Source organism: Lynx rufus, unplaced genomic scaffold, assembly GCF_022079265.1.
Source record: "Lynx rufus isolate CCGP_SWC_20201006 ecotype Redwood Valley unplaced genomic scaffold, mLynRuf1.p SCAF_2, whole genome shotgun sequence".
Taxonomy (NCBI): domain Eukaryota; kingdom Metazoa; phylum Chordata; class Mammalia; order Carnivora; family Felidae; genus Lynx; species Lynx rufus.
Genome location: NW_025814834.1, coordinates 181,412,632 through 181,429,916, shown reverse-complemented (window position 1 = coordinate 181,429,916; position 17,285 = coordinate 181,412,632). Strand labels below are relative to the sequence as shown.

Genomic DNA, 17,285 nt, shown 5'->3' with positions numbered 1-17,285 from the left:
ATTCAAATTCTTGGGTCCAACTCTAGACCTACTGAAATCAGAAAAACTCAGATAGGGTTGCAATCTGTATTTTAATAAGCCCTTCAGGTGATCCTGGTGCTTGCAAAGTTTGTGAACCACTCCTTTCACTCAACATATACATCTAATCAGCCTTGAAGGCCTGCTAATTCTCCTAAATTAATTGGTCCCCATCTCTCAGGCCTCAGCCATAGCCACATTTTAGCTCCTTACCATCTCACCTGAATGATGCCAGCAACCTTCACCTGCTCTTCTTGCCTTGCCTGATTTCCCCGTAAAGCAATCCTCCAAGTCACCACCAACAAGATCTTTCTTACATACAAACACAAATACTTCACTCTTTGCCCACAGACCTAAACTCTAGCCACAGTGAATTACTTTGATACCTGCTACTTGCTAGCACACTATACCATGTCCTACCCCTTTGTCTTTTTCTTTCTTTCTTGAGAGCGAGAGAGAGCGAAAGGGCAAGAGAGGTAAAGAGCATGTGCATGCAAGCAGGGGAGCAAGGCAGAGGGAGACAGGGAGAGAATGTTAAGCAGGCTCCATGCTCAGCGCAGAGCCTGACACTGGGCTCAATCCCACAACCCTGGGATCATGACCTGAGCCGAAATCAAGAGTTGGATTGAGCCACGCAGGTGCCCTCACTTTGTCTTTTATATGTAGTCATCGCCTCTGCCCAGAATGCCTCATCCCTTTGTGCAGCAAATTCTTCAAAAACTACTCTTTGCCTACCATTTTATGCATTTTTCAGAGCTTTGCAAGTACTGATAAATTACTTTTCATTGTTGCTACCTTTGTGATTTTAAAATTTGTATTTCTTTAATAAAAGCAACATTGACCATCTCCCCTATGTACTTACTTATCACTTATGGTAATATTAACAACTAACAATGGTTGAGTGCCTTCATGGGTCAGAAACTATTCTAAATCTTGTAAGGATTAAGTATGAGAATGAATTGGAAAATGTCTTTGAGATGCCATGCGCTATGTAGTAGGTCTATTTCATTAATCAAGAGCAGATATTACATGGATTATTCTATTTATGATATTTCTCCTCTGGCTTCTCACCTTTAAAAGAAATAGCAAGTAGTGGTTAAAACTCTGGTGCCAGATTCCTGAGTTCAAAAGTGGCCAACTCTGCCACTTACTAGGTACACAACCATGGCTTAGTGGGGCATCTCTTCTATACAATGGGGACAATAATAATTATTATTATGTTTACATTACAGAGTTACTGTTATTGTGAGGATTAAATGAACTAATATATGTAAAACACTAAGGATTCAGCCTGGAGATTAATATGTTATTTGTTGTTATTATTTTATCACGTCCTGTTCTTGGTATTTCCTAGAAGCAAACTTTTTCACACAAAGACAAAGCATGGTAAACCAGAAAGAGTATCATGTTTTAGAATTAGAGAGACCAGAGTTCATATCCTGGCAAATCTACTTGTTTTAATTTTTTTGAGCCTCAGTTTACCCATTTCAAATAGAGGATGATAATAGTACTACTTAAGGCTGTTGTAAAATTAAACAAGAAAACACAGATAAAATGCTTAGTATAGTGCTTCACACTCAACATGTATTCAATAACCAATGGCTTTTTCTTTCCTTTTTTTTTTAAGATATAATCAGTTTATTATAAAAGAGACATGGAAATTATTTATATGATGAAAGATTCCAGAACTTCAGTGGAACGGGCAGCTTCATCTGAAAATCATTTCAATAATGACTTATTTCAGTCTACATACTTTCCGAGAATGTCACCATCTTTAAATAAGAAGTAATCCTTATCATCTAGAACTGCTCTGGTGCCTCCATTATTCTGGAAGAAGAACTTTCTCTCCAACTTTTACAACTGTTGAAATCTCTCCACCTTTAGAGCACGATCCAATAGTTACTACTGTTGCCTGCAATACTTTTCTTTTAGATTTTTCTGGAAGCATGATGCCTCCCCTTTGGTTACAGTTTCGGCTACACACCTTTCAACTAAAACTTGGTCAAAGAAGGGCACCTGGATGGCTCAGTAGGTTAAGTGTCCAATTCTTGATTTTGGTTCCAGTCACGATCTTATGGTCACAAGGGTTGTGAGATCGAACCCCACGTCAGGCTCTGTGCTGGGTGTGGAGACTACTTAAGATTCTTTTTCCCTCTCCCTCTGTCCTCCCCCCACACGCGTGCTCTCGCGTGCTCTCTCTCTCTCTCTTAAAAACAAAACAAAAAAAACAAAAACAAAAAAACCCCAAAAACCTTGGTCAAAGACGGAAAGAAACTTTCTAAATGCCTGTCCTGCCATACTCCACTCTCATACTGCCATCACAAGGAGACCAATAGCTACTTTCACTACCAATAATAACATGGCTGACTTTAATTAAAGTAAGTAACATTAAAAAGCTGCCAAAGTGAAATCCTTCAGAAAAATCCTATGAGTCAAGTATTACAATATTCATTTAGATAACGAAAATGAGGCTCAGGGAGGCTAAGTTTCTCAAAGATATCTTTCTCCAAACTGGCAGACTAGGGATTCAATCCCAGGACTGCATGAATTTTTTATGTCATGGTGCCCTCCTAGGGTCCAGGTCACAAATCCTCATTCAACAAATATACACAAAGCCATGTATGTTTCAGGCACTGTCCCTATGCATATACATTTCCTATCTTTCTTTCACAAAAACAGGACATGATAACTAAAAATAGTAGTTGATATTTATTGAGTATTTACTCTATACCAGGTACCGCGTCAAGCACTTTACACATATTAATCAGTGCTGACTGTATACCTACCCCTCCTTGGAAACAGCATGGACGTAACAGAGAACTGCAAAACTCCATTTCAAATAGGATATATGGATAGTATGCTTTATTATTACTTAAAGTTTATTGTTCTCATAATTACAGACTACAGTTTGGAAGTTCGAAACATAAGAGAAAAGTCTATAGAGAGCCCAAATAAATTTGAACAAGTATGTGGAAGATGGTTAAAACTTTGTAAGTAGTGCCACTTAGCTCTCAGGAATACTTATCTGTCCTTTTAAAGCACAGGCTCTGCAGCCAGAGTCAATGACATAAAATGTAATCACAAATGACTCTAAGACATTCATTTTCTACAAGTGAGCATGTAGCGAGATATATATATATATATATATATATATATATATATACACACACACACATACATATGTATATAATATATATACATACTTTAATATTATATTGGCCCACTGAGTATACATATTTTAACAAAAGATAAGAATCTATGTAATCCAGTTAAACAAACATAAGGTTAGGGTACATTTATTACATCGAAAGTTGGTGTTTATAAGTTACAGATATTTAATATTTTCCAGAGTGGCTTTTTAATTAAAAAAAATATTTTAAAAGCATTTCAAACATCTGTTCATTTTCCCAGTGCAAAAGAAGGTTATTCAAGTCAACTTACCTTTTTCCTGAAGTTTAAGGGGAAGGAAAAAAACCCCCAAAACCACTACCTAACAACTCCCAACACTACCCTCTCAATCAACTTTTGTAGTATATCCTTAGGTCACTGGATTAGTTTATCAAAATTAAAGACTTACGATTATGAGTCAGCCCTTGCTTCATATGTATAACTTCTATGCTGAAATGTTTCAATTTATAAAAGTAGAAAAAAGCAGTGCAAGAATGTGGTTTAAGTTTGTTTTAAATTGTGTGTGGAGAGAAAAAAAAAGCACCATTTCAAGATAAAATGAATTGGATATTTTGGAATTTATTCATAGGCTAGGCAATAAGTTACTCTGATTAGCACAGATCAATACCACCTTGGCTTGGTGACCACAGAGATTTTTAGTTTGTAGGTGCATTTTTCATCTTGGTATTCAATACATTATCTAAGTCAATTACTGATGTTAAAAGAAAACTAAGGTTATTCTACAATTTACAGCCTACACCACAGTCTATTTCAAATTCAGCTTGTCTGCTAGGTCAGTTTTACAGGAGACAGGCTTTTAACACATGAAGAGCTTTGACAATTTGGTAGGTCTCTTCTCTCCCAATTAAAAAAAAAAGATTTTTTTTGCTAGCCTGCCAATTTTATAGGTTAAAAAACAAACAAACAAACAAACAAACAAACAAACAAACAAACCCAGGAAGAGAATTAACTATTTTAAACCACAAAGATGGACAAAAAACAATAATATGATTTAATACATGTCACTTCTCATTTGTATTCAGTGGAAGTTTTTACAGTTCAAGTAAGTGAGCCTTCATTAAAGGAAACAAAAATATATGTATACAAAAATTTAAAGTACCTTCCAGTTCTAGCTTGCTAAAGTTTCTTCTGCAAAGTACAAAATAAACCTACCATGAACTAAGGAGGACAGTGCCATACTAATGGCAGAATGGCTGCCATGTTAAGATTTTTGCTTACCTTATACTGATGAGGATACTTTAAGTGATACAGTTTTCTCCACTATCTAGTACTTAAAATTATGGAGAGGTAATCTGTTCATCTAAAATTCTTTAAATCCAGAGAAATTTTTTTAAAAGTATATTTCACACATGAGGCTTTAACATTTTTATTTAGGACAAGATAGAATCTGAAGCTGTAATGGTTCAATCTAAAGCATTCCTTTTTCAATAGTGGAGTCAATTTACGCAAAATATTTTTCCTTGTCTATAAAAAACAAATTGAACGGTATTAATTATAAGGAAATACAAACATATACTTTAAACTAGCCAATTTTCACTATCATAAAAGAAATAGGATGTTCTTTCCCTTCCCCTCCCTCAACCATTCAAATCAGAGAAGAGTACTCCAAACTTTAAGAACCCCACTGGCTATCATCAGAGTAACTACAGAACAAGGGTAGCACAGGGATGAAACTATTTCTGTATATTCCAGAAGGCAGAAGCTTGGGTACTCTAGCTTTACAAGTAAAAGCACAGGCAGGCAAAAGCTCACAGTAAATGCACACCAGAATAGGGGTGTAGGTGAAGTTGTCTGACTGGGTTACTGCTTTTATAGGTGGAAAGAAAAAAAAAAGACAAATCTGAAATGGAGTAAGAAACAAAAACAAAAAACCAAAACAAACTTTTGTCACATTTACAGGAATTGCAAACCTTTTGTATTCCCATGCTCATAGGTAGTTTTCATACACACTGTAAAGAGCTTCAGTATTCAGGAAGAAGAATACTGTATGGTTGACAAAGGACAGGAGAATTCTTCATGCTTCTGATATCTCAGATTTGCTGAGTGCAATAGCCAATTCTAAGTCTTCCTGCTCTTGCTGATTCAATCGGGCAAGCCTCTGCTCTTCCTCTCTCTCACTTTCCCTCTTGGCCCATTCGATCATATCTTCTTCAGAGGGATACTGCCATTTAAAAGACAGATAAACAAGTTAATGAGTAAAACAAACAAAAAGAAGGAAAACAGTTGTTACAAAGGACATTAAATACTTGTTTCACCTGCAAGGACTCTGGGAATAGTCTTATTTGCTACCTGTTAATTTTTTTTCCCTGAAAACACATTTAGTTTTACCAGTTATTAAATGTGGTTTAATTTTAAAAGTTATTACAGTCTACTGATAGAAAGTCTATAAAACTAAATATTAAAACACTTTTAAAAAGTAGAAATGCTTAAGGTGAATTAGGACATTTACAAACAGGTAGGCTAGCCTTTTAATGTAATGCAAAACACTAATTACTTCAACCTCAGGGAGCATCCTCACATGATCAATCATTTCAGCTTAATCCTACTGATGATTTCCTACCTTACCCTTGCTCTCATGTACAGAAAAACTATGTAGCAAGAATATGCTGATTTTGCTATACATAAAAAAAGCATACTGGGTATACTAAACAAGAAGTGGACCAAATTATTTTTTTAATGCATTGTAAAGATTTTTGCAGGCACTGAGAACTTTTTGACGCAGTCTAAATAAAACTATACACTTAACATTAATAAACCTTAAACCTTAACATCAGTCAGGGAAATATTTTTATCTACCCAAAACAGCAACACTGACAGATACAAAATAAAAAAGTTTTGCTTGGTTTGAAGTCTTGTCATACAAAGGAATACCATAACATGATGAAATTAAAGAAATTGTCAGGCTTTTTGAAGATGGTAGCTTTTTCCCTAGTGAGTTAGAGGGAGTTTGAAACTTAACAATACTTAACAAATCTTTCATAATGAAAAAAGGCAGGCATTTTTATTATGAGTTGCGTTATATTATACTATATTGAAATTCTGAAGTATAAAATAAGCATAATGCCTCTACTATTGTTCAAGGCTTATTCCAATAAGATTCTGACTTGCTGAAATCATATTTAAGATATTAAATACCACAGCCAGAAGGTATTTTATAATAAGCAGATTATAATTTCCTAAAGAGAGCAATTTCTGGATTCTCTGCTTGAAACAACTCAAATTCTATGTAACAAAGTTAAGTCAGTATAATTCTGACACTCCATTTTCTAGTATTCAAAATATTGATTCTTATTCTGCTCCTTCACATTCAGAAGAAGCCACTGGACTTCTATGACTATGGAGTACATAGTCAAAAGCTGGAAAAAAAAGAAAAGAATGAAAGGTAGCTTAGTCTAATTTTGTCTGCATGCAGATTCCTGGCTACCTCCTTTCCAACCAGAAAGAGCTATAAGGATACATTGCCTGGTTGAATGACCCAATGCTATAGTGAGGGAGACATGAGACAGACTGTGGCCAGGGTTACCCAGATCTTCTATTTCCAAATACATCTCAAGGGACTAAGGTGGTAAGTAGAGGAAAATTCCTTTATTATAGAAGAGGCACTATGAAAGTCATTGTCTAAAAAAAATCTAGGGAAATGAAGCTTCTGTTACCTACTCGAAGATTCTTATTTAAAAAAAGCTTTGTTTTTATGTAAATAATGATGGAATATATATCACTGCTTTGTCCCTCCAGAGTGACACCTCCATAGTTGGTTACTCCATTTCTGTGATCTTATAGCCCTTATCTATGGGTTATCACAGCATCTTTCCATTGTTTTTAATGGTCTGCCTATTTCAGTCAGCTCTGGGAGAATGCAGAGAAAATATGGAATATATGGAATTTCTAATTGTGAATTAGAGCCCTCCAAATAATTAAAGATTGTTTAGCTTGACAATTGTATTTATTTCATAAAACCAACATTTACATTTTAAAAATACTATCTTATAAAAAACAGAGTTTCGCCTTCTATTCAAAGAATCCTTGGCCTTATCCTCTCATATAATACTTGCTGACAGGTCTCCAGAAATCATGAAAACTTTATACACAAACACACATACACAGTTACAAATACATAAGCTCATTATTGCCATTATTCATCCAGCGGGCAGACAGCAAATGACTCTCTAATGGCCCATCATCCATTACAATTTGCAAAATAATAACTGTCAAGATTTCATTTATATGTTTACTAAGACTAAGAGAAGGGTTTGCAAAATAACTGGTATACATCACAAGAACTAAGACTACTAAAATCATTTGTGCAATGGAACAATGTTAGAACCATCAAAACAGAATCAAACAGAAATTTTGGTTGGGAGAGGAATATAGATCATTTTTTGTATGTTGGTAAATTTAGTTGAAATGATGCAAATTTGGCAGACTCCAAAGTAATCTTTGAAAACCATTTAAATTGTAAATGGAAATATTTTCCCCCAACCAGCCCATTCACAGTACTTACAGCACTGAAGTTAGCAAAATTGCTTGGGTCAGCCTCTTTATTGGTAGTGGTAGCAGTGGTAGTAGTAGAAGTGAATGAATCACAAAACATATCAGGATCTTTTTCTTTAGGGCTATCATTGTCTGGGAAAGGCTGAAATGGATCATTCAGTTTAAAAGGATCAGAAGAATCCAATTTGTTGATGGGTCTTTTCCCTGGATCAAAATCATTACAATTAACTCAACATGCAAAAATGGCAAACAAACACAGAAGAACATGAGCACAGAGAGCATTAAAGAACTGGGGGTGGGGGAAGGGAGGTGAGTGTCTAAAGCACATTTTTTAGTATGGTCTTTAATGACCACACCAAAGGTCAGTCCTCAACTCTTTAATACACAACCTCTCAAATACATTCCAGCTATATGTTGCTAAATGAAGAAACAGCAAAGGGGAAAGGAATGGGCCAGGAATCATTTCTGCCCAGAGAGTAAATCCTGTCTTCCCCAAAGCAGCATGTTCCCAAAAAGAGAGAGGAAAGGATGAAACAGGAAGAGATGACAAAAAATAAAGACAGAAATGGTCTTTGCTGTTATAACCTCAGCCTGATAGAGCAGGAGTAAGGGCAAATGACCTCTGAAAAATGACTATAACCCAGCAATTGCACTAGTAGGTATTTATCCAAGGGATACAGGTGTGCTGTTTTGAAGGGATTCATGGACCCCAATGTTTATAGCAGCACTATCAACAATAGCCAAACTATGGAAAGAGCCCAGATGTCCATCAATGGATGAATGGATAAAGATGCAGTATATATATACAATGGAGTATTACTTGTCAATCAAAAAGAATGAAATCTTACCATTTGCAACTACGTGGATGGAATTGGAGGGTATTATGCTAAGCAAAATTAGTCAGAGGAAGACAAATATCATATGACTTCATTCATATGAGGAATTTAAGAGATAAAACAGATGATCATAAGGGAAGGGAAACAAAAATAATATAAAAACAGGGAGGGGGACAAAGCATAAGAGACTCATAAATACGGAGAACAAACAGAGGGTTACTGGAGGGGGTGTGGGAGGGAGGATGAGGGGCATTAAGGAATCTACTCCTGAAATCATTGTTGCACTATACACTAACTATTTTGGATGTAAATTAAAAAAATAAAAGTAAAAATAAAATAAAATAAAATAAAAGACTATATTCTTCTGATTTTTCTCTGGATCAATCTATCTATCTAATACCTGGGAACATGATTAAAACTTACCTTGGAGTATCCCACCTCCTTTTTGCCACCTACGATATTTCAAATTGAAGAATGAAGAGAATGTTTTGAAGCCCAGGGCCTAAACTTTTGTGGTTGCTGATAAACTAATTTTTGATCAAACCACAGTGTTTTGCTGTCGCTCAACTCATCACCATTTTCAAACAAGTTCTCTAATTTTAAAGTCTTAACTTAGTACTTCTTGAAGGAAAATGACACATACAGGTGTTAAATATTTTCAAATACGTATTTTTCCTAAAATTTGTTAAGCTGCTAATAGCAATCATAACAGAGTCTTTTCATTACTGTAGCAGCTTACAAAAGATGTTCAAATCGATCCTTCTAACAATCCTGTGAAGGTAGGCGAAATTGGAGTTTTTGCCACCATCTAACAGCTCAGACAGCTGAGGCTCAAACATATCAAATTACACACTCAAGGGGCACATAGGTGGCTCAGTCGGTTAAGCGTCCAACTTCGGTTCAGGTCATGATCTCGCGGTTTGTGAGTTCCAGCCCCACGTTGGGCTCTGTGCTGACAGCTCAGAGCCTGGAACCTGCTTCAGATTCTGTGTCTCCCTCTCTCTGTCCCTCCCCCACTCACACTCTGTCTCTCTCTCCTTCAAAAATAAACATTTAAAAAAATTTTTTTAAAAGAAATTACACACTCAAGATCACAGAGCTAGTCTGAGGACACTCAGATTTAGCACCCAGATCTTTAAGCTCCCAGTCTCTTTAAGCTCTCTCCAACAAACCATCCTTTTTTCCTTGACACTTCTATAGTGATGTATACTCATTTTGCTGAAAATCCTTAGATTATATGTTATTTTACTTAGGATTTAAAAAAATAATTTCTCTGTTGGCATCATACAGGTATAAAACTTAAATAAGGGGCGCCTGGGTGGCTCAGTTGGTTGAGCATCCGACTTTGGCTCAGGTCATGATCTCACAGTTTGTGAGTTCCAGCCCCGCGTCAGGCTCTGTGCTGACCGCTCAGAGCCTGGAGCCTGCTTAGAATTCTGTGTGTCTCTCTCTCTGCTCCTCCCCTGCTCATACTCTGTCTCTCTAAAATAAATAAATGTTAAAAATTAAAAAAAACCAAAAAACAAAAAAACTTAAATAAGCTAATTGACTCATTTGTGTTTTTTTCTTAATTTTAAGTCCATTATAGTTAACATAAAGTATCATATTAGTTTCAGGTGTACAGTGTAGTGATTCAACAATTCTAATATATTACTCAGTGCTCATCACTGTAAGTCTTAATCCCCTGCACCTATTTCACACATCCCCCACCCACCTCCCCTCTGGTAATGATCTGTTTATTCTCTACAGTTAAGAGTCTCTTTCTTGGTTTGTCTCTTTTTTTTTTTTCCTTTATTCATCTGTTTTGTTTCTTAAATTTCACATATGAGTGAAATCATATGGTATTTGTCTTTCTCTGATTTATTTCACTTAGCATTACACTCTCTAGATCCATCCATGTTGTTGCAAATGGCAAGATTTCATTCTTTTTTATGGCTGAGTAATATCCCACTATATACATATATACTGCATCTCCTTTATCCAATCATCAGTTGATGGACATCTGGGCTCTTCCATATCCTGGCTATTGTAAATGATGCTGCTATAAAGTAGGGGTGGATAAATCTTTTCAAATTAGTGTTTTCATATTCTTTGGGTAAATACCCAGTAGTGGAAATACTGGATCACATGGTATTTCTATATTTAATTTTTTGAGTAACGTCCATGCTATTTTTGACACTGGCCACACCAGCTTGCATTCCCACCAACAGTACACAAAGGTTCCTTTTTCTCCACAACCTCAACACTTGTGTTTCTAGTGTTTTTGATTTTAGTTATTCTGACAAGTGTGAGGTGACATCATGTAGTTTTGACTTGCACTTCCCTGACAAAGAGTGATGCTGAGCATCTTGTCATATGTCTGTTGGCCATGTGAATGTCTTCTTTGGAGAAATGTCTGTCCATGTCTTCTGCCCATTTTTCAATGGGATTATTTGTTGACTTATTTGTTTTTTAATATACTCTTGACAATCTTACCTTCTAGAAATATATAATATAGGCTCTTTTTCCTTAAAAGATAGAAATCATTTACTTTGTTTACCTGATTTTTCAACAGACAATTGAGTATTAACAATTGTACATGCAATTTTTTAAGTCAAAAAAGAAAAAAATAATCTGCCCAAGAAATACCACAGGGAGGTTATTATGAAAGGCAAGCATAAAAATCTGTAACTACTGTGGCTAAAAATTTGCCAAGGAGTGATACGTGATTAAAATAACCATGTACCAGATAGGTCTTCTCACATAACAGCCTAGCAGCACTATGTCTACTCAGGGATTGCCTTTTTAGCCACTTCTTGTGAACTATCTTCGTTAAAAACAAAACAAAACTAAAAACTAAAAACATTAAGAATTTATTCCTGGACCAAAAAAATTACTTTTAGAAAATAAAGGAATCTCTTACTAAGTGAGGTAAGATAATACTTTGCTTCAAGAAAAATACATTCTTTTAAATTGCTATGTTGCTGAATTCTGGATACCAAAAGGCAATATATTGCCACATCAAAGGATTTAAGGAAGACTTTTGCATTGGGCAGGAAAAGAAGGGGACTTCAACTTAATCTTCTCTTACAGAAATTAATTTAATTAAAGCACCAAAGTGAGAAAACTGTTGGGTAAATGGTAATCAATGAGTTTCCAAAAAGCAAGCCATTTCACTGATACTGTCCTTTCCATTTACTGCCACTCTAAAATGATTTAAAAAGAAATGAGCTCTTGCCAGAAAAGTGGTTCATGTTACCCATGCCAGCCTCTTAGGCACATGTCTGTAATTCTGTACGGACGTCAGAACAGTTTCTGTCATCTGTTTTGACTTGTTTTGTTTAAAGCCCTTTATCTAAGTCTATGAGACCCACACCAATATTTTTCAGAAGGAGAAAAAGCATCTCAGTTGACTTAAGAAAGATACCAACTCTCATACCAGGTGGTGGTGGGCAGGGTCTTGTTGGAGTTCCAGTCTTTGGTGGCAGTGCTGGGGGTACATCTTCACTTTTGACTGATGTTTCCTCAAGCACATTTTTTTTAATGACCACATTATTGACAGAGCTTGATGTGGCTGAACCAAAAGGATCTTCATTGTTGACCTTTGTTTGAAAAGAAATGTTATACGTGGTTATATAAATTATACCAACCAAATTATATATGGTCATGTAACATTTAAAAGAATGATCTTCATTATTATGCAGCTTTATTTATTTCAATTCGGAGAGCACTGACATGTTAACCTTTGCATTCAGGGCCAAAAGGGAAAAATTTTTAAAAAACTGTTTTATATGAGTAGTGATTATAACATCACTACTTATTAAAAGCAACATATCATACCAAAACAAGCCAACTCTGGATTAAAAGTTTTTCAAGCTTGGGGAACCTGGGTAGCTCAGTTGGTTAAGCGTTGGACTTCAGCTCAGGTCATGATCTCTTGGCTCATGAGTTCAAGACCCCACATTAGGCTCTGTGCTGATGGCTTGGAGCCTGGAGCCTGCTTCGGATCCTGTGTCTCCCTCTCTCTCTGCCCCTCCCCTGCTCACACTCTGTCTCTCTCTCTCTCTCTCTCTCTTAAAAATAAATAAACATTAAAAGAATTTTTTTAAGTTTTTCAAGCTTCAGGAAATACAATACCACCTGAGGTCCATTTTAAAGGGACTATATGTTTTTCCTCAAGTGAATATTTGATCCAAATGATAAAGAAAAAAAATACTGATTCCACACTTCCCAATGTACTTAAATATAGGAAAGATTTAATACTAACACCAAAGAAAATAGCATCTTGAAAAACATTAAAAACAACTTGAAAGTTAATTTTTAAAAGCAAACTGATCCCATGGAATGACAAGTCTTAACGTGCCTTTCTAATACCGGGAGTAATGAAAGATTCACTTTTCTATAATGAATCAAACATGATGGGTTTAGATCATATTTAGGCCAGTGTTTTTCTACAGTACTACTTAAAATGTGGGCTGTACGTAATTCTGTGTTGTGGGGAGACAGACACTGTGCTGTAGAATGTTTAACAGCACCCCTAGTCTCTATCCACTAGATATGAGTAGTCCCCCTCCCCAGTTGTGACAACCAATAATGCCTCTAGACAATGCCAAATAACTGAAGGTGGGGGTGGGGGATAACATCCAGCTGAGAACCGATGATATAGACAATTTTACATATACTCTAATTTTACTCTTTTGGTCTGAATCAGTCCTAGAGCTACACTGGAAAATAGGTAGTGGACATACAGAGCTGGACTATGTGTATTAAATGTCTTAATACTAACCCTACCAGCCTCAGAACATAAAATGAAGTAACCAATGCAGAGAAGATAGAATGATGCCCAGATTTTACAGCTATTGACCCAGATAGTCAACAGGGGGGAAATGTAGTTCAACTGGAAGAAATATGTTTAATTTTCTTTAATGTTTATTTATTTTTGAGAGAGAGAGAGAGAGAGAGAGAGAGAGAGAGACAGAGCGTGAGCAGGGGAGGGTCAGAAAGAGAGAGGGAGACACAGAATCCAAAGCAGCCTCCAGGCTCTGAGCTGTCAGCACAGAGCCCGACACGGGGCTTGAACTCATGAACTGTGAGATCATGACCTGAACCGAAGTCGGACGCTTAACTGACTGAGCCACCCAGGTGCCTCTTCAACTGGAAGAAATATGTTTAAAAAGGCAGAAGACTTGGGGTGCCTGGGTGGCTCAGTAGGTTAAACAGCCCTAATATGGGCTCTGCATTGGCAATGTGGAGCCTGCTTGGGATCCTCTCTCTCTCTCTCTCTCTCTCTGCCCACCAGCCTCACTCTCTCTCAAAAATAAATACTTTTTTAAAAAAGACAGAAAACTCTTAAAATGAAGCTGTTGAGCTAAACTGTCAGTAGAAAATTATAATTACCTGTACCATCACCACCATCTTTATGTATTGAAATATGTCTACTTTAATTATATCTTATCATTTCTTTTTTTTTTTTTTCAAAAAATTTTTCATGTTTATTTTTAACAGTCAGAGAGACAGAGCATGAGTGGGGTAGGGGCAGAGAGAGACAGAGACACAGAATCTAGGGGCACCTGGGTGGCTCAGTCGGTTGAGCGGCCGACTTCGGCTCAGGTCATGATCTTGCGGTCCGTGGGTTCGAGCCCCCCGTCAGGCTCTGTGCTGACAGCTCAGAGCCTGGAGCCTGTTTTGGATTCTGTGTCTCCCTCTCTCTGACCCTCCCTCGTTCATGCTCTGTCTCTCTCTGTCTCAAAAATAAATAAATGTTAAAAAAATTTTTTTAAAAAAGAATGTGAAGCAGGCTTCAGGCTCTAAGCTGTCAGCAGAGCCTGATGCAGGGCTCGAACCCATGAATCATGACATCATGACCTGAGCCAAAGGCAGATGCTCAACCAACTGAGCCACCCAGGCGCCCCATCTTATCTATCATTTCTATCTGAAAACAACATTTACAGTAACTTGCTGAAATCAAGTTGCAATGTCTGTGAGGGCTACATAACTGAAAGGAAGGATTGTTCCACTGGTAGAAACACAGTATATTTTACTTTCCCACTTAATCATTGCAGATTACCTTTGATAATGTGCTGAAGTCAGCAAATCCATCTTCAAATGATTCATTTCCAAAAACAGAAGCAAAGGGATCTGTGGCTAAAATGAATAAAGAAAATCAATCCAATAGGACAGAAATACATCAGAATTTCATGCCTTCTTTTGGTTGGTACAAACATTCAGATAGATGAAAAATACCTAATCCTAAATATCAGTTCCTGAATTTGTGACTTAAGTCCACAAAGATAGTGAACAAATTGATACCTCACCCCTGACACACATACATTACATTCTTTTGTATAAATCAAGCCATGAATGATTTCAGATCAAAAACAAGAAAACTAATTCTAGGTTTAAGGCTTTGGAATATGTCAAATCATATAGTTCCCATGCACTTAAACTATTTCTAATAAAGCCATCAAGAAATAAAAAAAAGCCAGGTCCCACTAATTTCACATTTCACACTCATCCTTCATGGCCATTTTAAATGTTGCCTCATCCACAAAGCCTGGGATAACCTAGGTGTCTCTAATTCCCACAGCAAATAGTGATTTCTTCCTTCTTTGTGGCAGTGACTGCATTCTAGTTTGTATTATGGTTATCTGTGATTGACATGTCACCATTATTAGATTGTAAAGTCCTTAAAAAAAGTGAATACGGCTTATCCAATGAAGAATGAATGGTCAAAAACATTTCTTGAATATCAAGTCCAAGAAAATACAGTTCTTACCCCCCAAAATCTTACAGTCTAACAAGGAGTCTAACAAGAACATGTTGTAGGCTTCTTCTAGGAGAAGAAACCATTACATTTGAGATAGGTCTTTTAAACAAGGAATATATGGAGGTGGGAAAGAGAAAGACATTCCAGGCAGAAGGAACAGGAATTGCAAACATAATTATTTAACCTGCTCCCAGGCACGAGAAGTTTTCTGTTCGATCACAGTGCACTGCTAAATGGATTAACATTTCAGCAGGAATAAACTGATCTACTCTGAACTATGTTTCATCTATTCAGGCATAATGACTACCAATAAAGTCAAAGAATGTTTATAGGAATTGTTACTTGATATAGGAAAACAGAAACAAAGGAAGGCAAAGAGAAGTGCAACAGACAGGGTAAGACAGAGCAAGCAAACAGGCACTGAAAAACTTCCCTTATTCTTCCTTAAATCTTCATCTTTACATCAAATTGGTTTTAAAACAAAAGTGTGTGATGAATCACTGGATCCTACACCTGAAACCACTATTGCACTGTATGTTAACTATAATTTAAATATAAAATTGAAAAGAAAAAAAAATAAAAGTATGCCCACATAGCCATTTAAATGTGTAAAGTGTGCCTTTACCTCTAAAAATCAGTATACCATGGACATAAACTGAAGAGGGGCAGAAAGTCATATATTACTTTTGGTTGCTTTGTTACCAAGACAGTCATGAGGTGGAGGAAGCAGGTAAAGGGGGTGGGAAGAAGCATAAAGAAAATCAGTCCTTTAGAAATATAACAACTCTGATCTTGAAGAGGAAAAAAATCCAGAGTTACAGGAAATTCTACACGTTAGCCATAAAAGATATTTTTTTATAACTACACACCCTGGGGACCAGCCTAGTCATGGCTGTTGTTTTAGGCTTTCCCTTCTTTTTCCTTCTCCGCCTGTTATTGCTGATACCACAGCAACTGAGGCACAACCAGTGTACAGATGTTCTCCTGAGTGGTAGAATGGTAATGAGGGAGAAGGAGTTGGCTCATTTCCTTGGAGGTACTAGAAAACCTGCTTCATGCTTGTTTTCTGCCACAGCTCTTACAAGAAGTCATGACACACATGGCAACAGTGTTGAGTTAGGTCAAGTTTGACTGAAATACTGTGAATACTTTAACACTGTGAAAGACATTAATAAAACACATGACATTTGTGTATAAAGAATATGCTAAATATAGTTTACTGGAGTTTTTCTACACTTTCTTCATCAGAATAAACGACCTATTCAGCATTGGTCCAAACACTGGGGAATGTATCCTGGATGAATGACAAAGCACTTTTGCCCAAAGTGGGGGATTAAGACTTTGGCAAGAATTTTCTAAGATACTGATCATGGCTGATGTGAAGTAGAGGCCTGTCTAGAAACTGGAAGGACTCACTGAGTACGAACTTATCCAGACCATGTAACAAGACACAGTCCCACAAACTGAAATCATGACCTGAGCTGAAATCAAGAGTCAGATGCTTAAACAACTGAGCCACCCAGGTGCCCTAAGGGAAACTAGGTTTTTTAAAAAATGTTTATTTATTTATTAAATAATAAATTATTTATTAATAAATAATAAACAAAGAAGGAGCACACGTGTGGGGGAAGGGCAGTGAGAGAGTAAAAGAACTTGTAAAAAACTTGTAAAAGAACTTTTGCAAGCCAAAATAAAGTATATGCAGAAACTGAGTAACCTGCATTTGCTTTAGTATTCTTTCAGTCTGCAATGTGTCTATTCACAAGGATAAATGATAAAAAGACCCCAGTGTGAGGCAAAATATTCAAAATATCTGATGTCCTTCTATCTCTATTGTAATCACTAAATTAAAAAAAATATTTTTAATGTTTTATCTTTTGAGAGACAGAGAGAGAGACAGAGCGTGAGCTGGCAAGGGGCAGAGAGAGAGGGAGACACAGACTCCAAAGCAGACTCCAGGTTCTGAGATGTCAGCACAGAGCCCAAGGTGGGGCTTGAACCCATGA

General features: G+C 36.5%; 1 protein-coding gene across 4 annotated transcripts in view; it reads right to left on the bottom strand.

Moving 5' to 3' along the window:
- Positions 1 to 2,879: 2,879 nt before the first annotated feature.
- The window catches only part of EPS15 (epidermal growth factor receptor pathway substrate 15), a 148,217-nt gene continuing 133,811 nt past the window's right edge, over positions 2,880 to 17,285 (bottom strand). For 3 of the 4 annotated variants that reach the window (XM_047084929.1, XM_047084931.1, XM_047084930.1), the window contains exons 22-25: positions 14,581 to 14,657; positions 11,953 to 12,115; positions 7,709 to 7,902; positions 2,880 to 5,368 (exon numbers count right to left, since the gene is read on the bottom strand). In XM_047084929.1, the coding sequence (XP_046940885.1) occupies positions 5,222 to 5,368; positions 7,709 to 7,902; positions 11,953 to 12,115; positions 14,581 to 14,657 (581 nt within the window). In that variant the 3' untranslated portion in view covers positions 2,880 to 5,221. The remainder of the gene's footprint in view (positions 5,369 to 7,708; positions 7,903 to 11,952; positions 12,116 to 14,580; positions 14,658 to 17,285) is intronic. The other variant, XM_047084932.1, reaches the window with a different exon arrangement.